General features: G+C 42.5%; 2 protein-coding genes across 2 annotated transcripts; both read left to right on the top strand.

The window, feature by feature from the left end:
* Positions 1–1,184: 1,184 nt before the first annotated feature.
* LOC125178612 (importin subunit alpha-like) lies at positions 1,185–6,983 on the top strand (the record flags this gene model as incomplete). Its single annotated transcript, XM_047882813.1, has 6 exons — positions 1,185–1,284; positions 2,732–2,901; positions 3,345–3,424; positions 5,638–5,813; positions 6,040–6,354; positions 6,871–6,983. Coding segments are annotated over 5 exons (817 nt in total), but the record flags the coding sequence as incomplete, so codon positions are not given.
* A 1,312-nt stretch (positions 6,984–8,295) lies between these two features.
* Positions 8,296–8,763, top strand: LOC108677474 (the record flags this gene model as incomplete). Its single annotated transcript, XM_018165694.2, is given in 1 exon segment — positions 8,296–8,763. A coding segment is annotated over 1 exon segment (413 nt), but the record flags the coding sequence as incomplete, so codon positions are not given.
* Positions 8,764–9,112: the final 349 nt, after the last annotated feature.

Genomic DNA, 9,112 nt, shown 5'->3' with positions numbered 1-9,112 from the left:
TCTGACGCTGTTACACGCAGTTTGACGCTGGGTCCCTGACGCCAAGTCCCACCTTAATGGAAGACGCTGCTTGAGCACATTGTATGAGACATCGTGGGATGTAAGATGGTTTAGTTTATTGAAGTGTATTGTAGTTTATTGTAATTTATTGATATTAAAATGTAGGGGGCATTGGGATATTCTGGTTTATTATCAACAGAAACAGACACCGCTATACGGACACAGCCTCGTGTGAGACACGCTTAGAGTTTCTGTACAAACCGACTCATTCTATTGCAGAGGAGGATTTGCCGACAGAATTATTGGCTTGTTCTTAATTGAATCGTGGATCCAATTCTAGCAGTTGTGATGGATAGCGCCAGATGTCGGTTATTGTAACGATAACTATAATATTGGTGCTGCACGGCAAAAAGAACTCCGTTATGGAGGTGTATTTTAAGTCTTGGCATATATATCTTATTATTCATCAAAAAGCATTTTATAATTAAGTGTCCAAGTTAAGTAGAAATCATGCTGATGGAATAGTGGCACTAAGAAAAAAGGAAAGCGAGCTGTCTAAGACCTGACCGCCTTTTGGACAGCTTTCAACTCCTTTTGGAGTTTCGCTTGCGATGAAATGACAATATGTTTCGCTCCGACCATTTTACTTTAATTTCTATTCACTACGACAATACTTGAGGCCTTCATTACGCACTCAAATATTCAAAATTTTGTATCAAAATTATTTACACCGTTCGAAATTTTAATCGAGACTTGATTATTTTATCGCAATAGAGATAATCAATGTAAGCATAACGTTTGTACTCAGAAACGAATAACACAATCTTGTTGCACAAAAGATGTATAGAATTTCACTTCAAACAACCTCTAGAGTTCAAAGTACTACTGAAAAATCATACAATCTTCCTCAAAGATTTTGATTTCTTACTCTCATTCTTCTTTTCACTTGACACAGTGACTCGCTCAGCTGAAAACACTAGCAAATTATGGTATCCAACAGCTTTCAAATTACCATATCTTCTGTTACAGTACACATTTATTTATAATTAATCTTGCACATATTATTTATTGTACGATGAAGGTTGTACAATAAATGAAAAGCAAGGTATTTTTGGAACTCTGTGTAAACTGATATAATTTTTTATCTCGTCTCGTGTGTGAACTTCGCCGTCCCTCCCCTCCAGTTCCCGCGTCCCCTCCGCTGATGGGGAGGAGAACCCTCTGGACCGCCACCGCCACTCCGACGTCCTGCTGAACGCCACTCAGCCTCTCAGCAACACCTTGGTGAGTGGCTCGAGTGATGAAGATGATTTTAATATCACCAATTGTATCATCTGTTGGGAGCGTCGAAAGCATAGCTGGACTGAATTACTGAATTACTTGTGTAATTACTGAAAAAATTGATTTAACTGACATTGATTTGATTCTGGAAAAATATAATGAAAGTGATATTACTTTAACATGAACAATTAACTCACTTGCTAGAACGAAACCGTGTTGTTCTTTTATGCCTGAAATAAAATTTTGCGATTGGAAATGCAAAGAGGATTTGCAATTGATGCAAACATCGCATGAGGTATTTCTGCGAAATATTATCCAAAGATCAAACTTTTACTCCCGTTTCGAACCAAATTTCTTTGAGTGACGTTTGCACGCTTCAAATTTCTTAGTGGAAGTTCTGAAAAATATCGGTCTGAGAAATCAGCATCTAACCTCCTTTGTGATAACATTAGAAACTACAGTAGAACCTCGGTTAGCAAAGGCCTCGGTTAACGAAATCAAAGGTTAAGAATTTCGATAAAAATTCACCTCTGGGAACGAACAAAATTTCAGTTAACGAACATAATGCTAACGACATGATGCTCACTCCTGCAGAAGATTCATTTTTGATTAGACGTTCCTAATCTTTGTCTGATCATATCCATCTTATGTAGGTAGTGCTTTTGTGTTTTATCTGGATAATTATAGACCTCAGAAATGCCTCCAAATAAGGTTAAGAGTGATAGTTGTGCGGTGGGCTATATGAGCCTAAACTTGTTTAATGGCAATGTGACGTCGTATTATCGAAAAGTGCTACAAAAAGAGCAGAAGAAACAGACACTGGATAAGTTTTTGCTACAACCTCAAAGCGAGAGAGAGAAGGGAATCGACCTCCGAGGTTACAATTCCCGATGTTCTCTTGGCGGGGATTCCTCCTTCTAGCAATAATTCCTTGCAAATTATTTCGGTTAATGAACGTTTCAGCTAACGTCAACCTTTCTGGGACGGATTATTGTCATTAACTGAGGTTCTACTGTACAAAGAATTTGATGACAGAAGCCAGGCACGAATAAGAAAAAAATGCTGCAGTAATCGCGTGTTACGTGATACGCCGTACGGCAGTTACAGCTTTTCTCCTCATTTCGAAATATCGAAACATAGGACAAGTAAGAAGAATTCGTTTTTTAATCGGGATTTTACTTACGATCTTTTTCATGTGCGTCCCGGATTTTGAACTTTGATTACGAATTATTTCAATATTAATTGGGCCTTTTTAGCGCATTTTCTCATTTATGGAAAAAATGCACTATTGTGCTCGCCATGCCCGTCTGTCTGTCTGTCTGTCTGTCTGTCCGTCCGTGACCTCAAGTTTTCGTCGCCGAGAAAATGCGCTCTCTGTCACTCACTGCAGTGAGTACTGAGTTATATTTTATGAGTGAACATGAGGTTGTGCACGATGTTTCGTGTTCAGGTGACACGCCGCGTGCAGCAGGTCGCGAGCTCTAACACCACCACGCAGCTGGAGGGCATAGGTAAAGTCCTGCAAGACCTGCGTGGCGACCCGAGCTACCGTCGTGCTGGGGAGTACATCGACGCCGGCCTCCTCACGCACCTCAGGAACTGCCTGCGTATCCATGACAGGTCCGTGGAAGGTTATGTGTGCCTTCAGGAGCTGTGGAGATTGTACCTGATGAACAATCTCCACTATGTGTACAATCTAACATATGTACAATCTAAGTAATGGATGTACACCCATAATGTATTGACTATTGATTTGTATTTTATATACCGTACTGTTGATAACTATAATTATCTAGAGTTTTATGTACTTTTGCGGTACAGCCAATGTTATTTGGTTAAATTTTTGCGTGTTTTAATGAAATTTTCCTTTAACTAAGAACCTTATTACTAACAATATTTCAAGTGTTAATTTTTCAGAGTCCTTCGTGAAGGACGTCTCTTAAGTGATGCCCTAATGTCGCAGGTTTAGTTGACGTTAATACGAATCCCATATTATCAGCGCAAATATGCATTAATAATGATAAGTTTTCAGCACAAATATTAATTGAAACTTTTATTTTCAGCACTGAAATTCGTTTACCTACGGTCAAGATTATCAGCAATTTTGTTACGGGACCTCCTGAGCTCACCGACAGCGTTGTAGGTGAGACTCTCAAGTTAAATAGCGCTGATTAAATTAGTATAACCGATCGATCCTTACAAATAGGAAAGGATCCTATAATAGGAAAGGATCCTATATTATATATTATAAGGATCCTATATTAATATAGGATCCTTATAAATAGGAATAAAAACATTAAATTTTACAACAAAGCTATTCGTAAAAAAAACATTTTTGTAAGATTCAACATCAGTTTTCCTCTCGAATTTGGTTGGCTAGGTTAGTCAGACTATTTCCTGTGTCTCGAGTTCTCGCTCAAGTAATACGGTACTAGATCTCCTATACCCATTAATTATTAAATTACCGTTAGCGCGATAAAATGTACTCGCTGTCATAAGCTCCTGTGTTGTCTAGAGTTTTGTTGCATCCGCAAACAAACCTGTAGATGAAACAAGGCAAACATTAAGACCATTTCAATGGTTCTGGAGTCATATGACACGTCTGCTAATCGTAAGGGATGAAGGCAGGAGAATATGGTGCATGAATCATTTCTCATCCTAGCTCGTCACCTGTAAATCTATTACTTTTTTGATTTATTTGTCTTTGCACTCAATATGTTGCATATGAACTTTTATGAGACACTCACACTTTTTTTACTGGAATTGAAATTTTATAACATACTCAATGTTCATAATATGGGGTAGATGGCTGCTCTCAATTCGACAAAGCTGATCAAAATAGAGGTTTGTATTGATAATTGAATCGTTGCTTAACAGTTTAAAATCTGCAAATTTTCATCAAATATTCCGCTGACACTGGACGAAACCTCCGTCAATATGAAGTCGCACCTTCAGAAATTAGAATATGATTTCTCTGCAGCAAAAAAAAAAAAAAAATAAGAAACGAAAACTAACGGGAAATAAATGTAACACGTGGGACTGAAAAATATTTTATTTAGAAAACTTTTGGGTGTGAGTCGAGAAGTTCAAGGTTGTCTAGGTTATAAAACTGAATAATTTATCTAACAACTGAAAGAACTGGAGATGGTACAGCATTTCAAGGAACAGTTTGCTAGTATGTGATATACTAGCAAACTAGTTTGCTAGTATGTGATATACTACAAGCATTGTTTACAGCGCCGGACAAGGCCGCTGTGGCATATTAGAAACTTTCCTCGTTGGAGGCCCAAAAGATGACTAGAAGGCCTCATGCGGGGCCGTGCCGAGCCTTTTTTTCCTCAAGTTCAATGTTGTCAGGCCTCCCATAAAAGGCTTTCAGAGCCTCTCTCGGCTTTAGGAGTTTGTTATTGCCCAGAGGGCTGAGAAAAAAATCACCGTCGTTTGCTCCCAACGGGCATATTTTTAAAGTTTTGGAACCAGGTTCCGTAAGCTTTATCGCAACATATACAATTACACATATATTACTTAGTTATTCTTTTATAAGCCTAAGTAATGTATACACACCCATGAATAATGTATTGACCAGTGATTTTATTTTATATACTGTTGATGACTATACTTATGTGTAGTGTCGAGGTGGCAATCTTCACGTGGACTATTAATATAAGTTTTGTACTTTTTCTTCATTTCATGAACTGTTAGTTTTGATTCGCGTTAAATTACTCAGTAATAACTCACTATATTTCACGTGCCAATAAAAAAATATTTTTTTCAATGTAAATTTTGGCGCATATAAAGTGCGCTAAATTTTTCAAATTTTGGCGCATATCAATATTATTTTATTTTGGCGATGCCTTTTTGAACATTGCCATCTGTTTCTGCTTTTGTACCTCAATTCGCACTATATAGCAAGTCGAACGCGTAAAGTAGCTATAAGTTAGCTTCAGAGATACCAGCTGATCCAAAGAAGATTGATGGTCAATAATATTTAATGTTAAATAACAATACGTTTTATAAGAATTTATTGATTCCTGTAAGTCAAAACCATGATGACTAGTCTCGTAATGAAGACGATCAACCGTGTAGAAATACCAGGTTCGCATGACCAGTAGAAAATTGCGGCAACCGAATAAAATTAGATTATTTTAATTTTTTATATATTAATATTTTCATCAATTATCTGCTTTAGGAAGTAGAATAATTCTAATTACAATTTATCATTGTCGGTCATATGAAAATGATATGAATGAACCTTTTTTATTTCGATCTGTGCCTTTGTGATAATTTATTTCGTATCTCATAGTTTTATTTTTTCCCATGTTTTATTCCTTTGATTGATGACTTGCATGGTTGCAGGTTCTGGTTGCGCTCCATACTTGCTGCCGCTGGTCACCAGCCCTGACCCAGCCCTGGCCGAAGAAGCAGTCTGGGCGCTGGTCAACATGGCGGGCGACAGCTCCGAGGTGCGCGAGCTCGTCCTGAGGGCGGGCATCATGCCCCACATGCTCAAGATTATCACCTCGGACAACTGGGTGAGTGTTGATGGCGGGCATCATGCCCACATGCTCAAGATTATCACCTCAGACAACTGGGTGAGTATTTCATTCATTATTATGAGGATTTAAAAAGCACTACACGAGACGCCTAACCGAAACGAAGTTATTAACATAACATTTGGGTCACTGACAGAGATTTAACTTATGGGATAATAAGAAGCTCATTCACTGCACATTAATAATTGAATAAATGTATGCGCAGACGCGTGAGGACGTTACGCCAGCCCTCGCTCAGAAGTTGACCTTAAACGGCGCCTCCTCAAGCCAGCGCTTCTCGACGCCCCATCCGGCGCCCGTTAAGCGGCCGTCCAACCCCCGCGTCCTCACCCAAAGATCGTCGAGTATCCCGTCCATGTCGACACCCTTGTCACCCTGCGACGTGGAGGTCCGGCAGACCAGCCGGGGCGGCAGCGTCACTAACTTGATCGTCCCCGCAGTACAGCTGCCCCGGACCGCGGGGCCGAAGCCCAGAAGGAAGGATGAGGACTGCTGACCTACGCGGTACCTCCTGCATCAGGTCTGGCGAAATGTTGGGAGAATTTCTCGTGAATTTTCTGTGAATTTCCTTCAGGCAGGAGAATCTTTCCCGGTCTTGGGGCGCCTTTTTTATCATTGTCATTGTTGCTTCAGACAAAATAGCTTCAGTGAACTCGGACTGATTGTTTCTCTCTCTTTTTTTTTCTTTTTCTCGTTTTTTTTTTATTTTTTTAAAATATTATTTTAAAAATCATTATTTCGATGTTCTTCGAATCTAGGCCATCACCTGGTAATAATTGTAATTGATTTATCACTTATTGATTCCATAAAGAATATATATTTATCATGAATTTATTCACTGCAGCTGCATATATTTGACGTTTACTCAAATGAACTGTGTGAATTATCTATTTTACTATGAAGGAAATTATCATTTCTGAGAGCGTCATCATCAATCACCATCTTAACCGATCACCATCATCAACAATCAACATTATCCTAACTCACCATCATTATCACCAGTCACTGTAATCTTCAATGCTCTCTCCCGTTATAGGTGGGAGCTCGATACAGGCTCACTCTGTCTTCTGCAGCACGAGATGACTCCAACGACAGCATTGCCGTCTGAACTGTCAGCACGAGATGAGACCAACGACAGCATTGCCGTCTNCACCGTGGCCTGCGCAGTCGTGATGCTTGCTGCACTGCACCGTGGCCTGCGCAGTCGTGATGCTTGCTGCACTGCACCGTGGCCTGCGCAGTCGTGATGCTTGCTGCACTGCACCGTGGCCTGCGCAGTCGTGATGCTTGCTGCACTGCACCGTGGCCTGCGCAGTCGTGATGCTTGCTGCACTGCACCGTGGCCTGCGCAGTCGTGATGCTTGCTGCACTGCACCGTGGCCTGCGCAGTCGTGATGCTTGCTGCACTGCACCGTGGCCTGCGCAGTCGTGATGCTTGCTGCACTGCACCGTGGCCTGCGCAGTCGTGATGCTTGCTGCACTGCACCGTGGCCTGCGCAGTCGTGATGCTTGCTGCACTGCACCGTGGCCTGCGCAGTCGTGATGCTTGCTGCACTGCACCGTGGCCTGCGCAGTCGTGATGCTTGCTGCACTGCACCGTGGCCTGCGCAGTCGTGATGCTTGCTGCACTGCACCGTGGCCTGCGCAGTCGTGATGCTTGCTGCACTGCACCGTGGCCTGCGCAGTCGTGATGCTTGCTGCACTGCACCGTGGCCTGCGCAGTCGTGATGCTTGCTGCACTGCACCGTGGCCTGCGCAGTCGTGATGCTTGCTGCACTGCACCGTGGCCTGCGCAGTCGTGATGCTTGCTGCACTGCACCGTGGCCTGCGCAGTCGTGATGCTTGCTGCACTGCACCGTGGCCTGCGCAGTCGTGATGCTTGCTGCACTGCACCGTGGCCTGCGCAGTCGTGATGCTTGCTGCACTGCACCGTGGCCTGCGCAGTCGTGATGCTTGCTGCACTGCACCGTGGCCTGCGCAGTCGTGATGCTTGCTGCACTGCACCGTGGCCTGCGCAGTCGTGATGCTTGCTGCACTGCACCGTGGCCTGCGCAGTCGTGATGCTTGCTGCACTGCACCGTGGCCTGCGCAGTCGTGATGCTTGCTGCACTGCACCGTGGCCTGCGCAGTCGTGATGCTTGCTGCACTGCACCGTTGCCTGCGCAGTCGTGATGCTTGCTGCATTGCACCGTGGCCTGCGCAGACGTGATGCCTGCTGCACTGGACTTAATGATACTGTATGGTATCCTTTAAGAGAAATTATTTATAGATTGATATGATTGATTGTCTGAAGAAAGATGCTAAAAACATTTTCTCTGTGAGACCAGCTGTTGTAATATATTCAGAGCAACTATCTTCGCAAAATTAGTTGAATTAATATGATTATAGGTACTATTTTTGTTAACTCTGACCAGATTTTTTTCTCAACCCGTACCTTCTTTTTTCAGATGAATGTGATTTTGATAACATATTAACAATACTAAGCGTGAAAAGTAGGGTTCGCTGGGAGATGCTCAATGGCACGACAGCACCAGTACGCGGGTGAGGCGGTAGCATCTTTGCGGCACCCAATGCCCCACCACCCTCACTCCCAGCACTTTGTCCCGCTGCAGCCCCCGACCAAAGTATCCTCGTATCCTCGTCCGCAGCCACCGCGAACGCAGGATTGGAATACGTTAACTCAAACTGAACTTTCCTCATCGAAGAGGGAATTGATCATGCCTCAAGTCCGGCAGTTTTCTCCCCCCGAGACACACACTTTCCTAACCAACAGAAGTGCCTCTTTACCCTCAAGTCTGAGCGAGCCGCTGCTACCGATTGCGACTCCTCCGAGTAGCTTAGGGCGAACTCAAGCCAGCCCCTACAGAGCCCCTAACAAGGCTACAAGTCAATCCAAGTCTCTCGCCACTGTCAGGCTTATGCCCATAAGGTATGTAACATTGAGGATGATCAAAGATCTGTATGGAAGTCACAAAAGTACCAAAATCCCAAATAAATAGAATTTGTTTGTCTCAACGCCATGAATTAATTTTTCGTGGCTTAAGTCTCCTAAGTACTGGATAGGAAAGCGATACGTTTAATGTAACTTGTAATTTAGAAGCCCCTAACAAGGAATAAACATGGATTTGTCGGCAAAAAGTTGCTGGAGTATTAAGTTTTCAAGTTTGTTTTGATGGTACAGAAATAGCAAACCTACCTTCTGAAGGGAAACCATTTTTTTGCTCTCTGAACTTTCAAGACTACTTTAAAGTTCATTAAGCATTGTTTGTACTATTTTT

Source organism: Hyalella azteca, unplaced genomic scaffold (genome assembly GCF_000764305.2).
Source record: "Hyalella azteca isolate HAZT.00-mixed unplaced genomic scaffold, Hazt_2.0.2 contig11403, whole genome shotgun sequence".
In the NCBI taxonomy this organism is placed as follows: domain Eukaryota; kingdom Metazoa; phylum Arthropoda; class Malacostraca; order Amphipoda; family Hyalellidae; genus Hyalella; species Hyalella azteca.
This window is presented reverse-complemented; position numbering and strand designations above follow the sequence as displayed.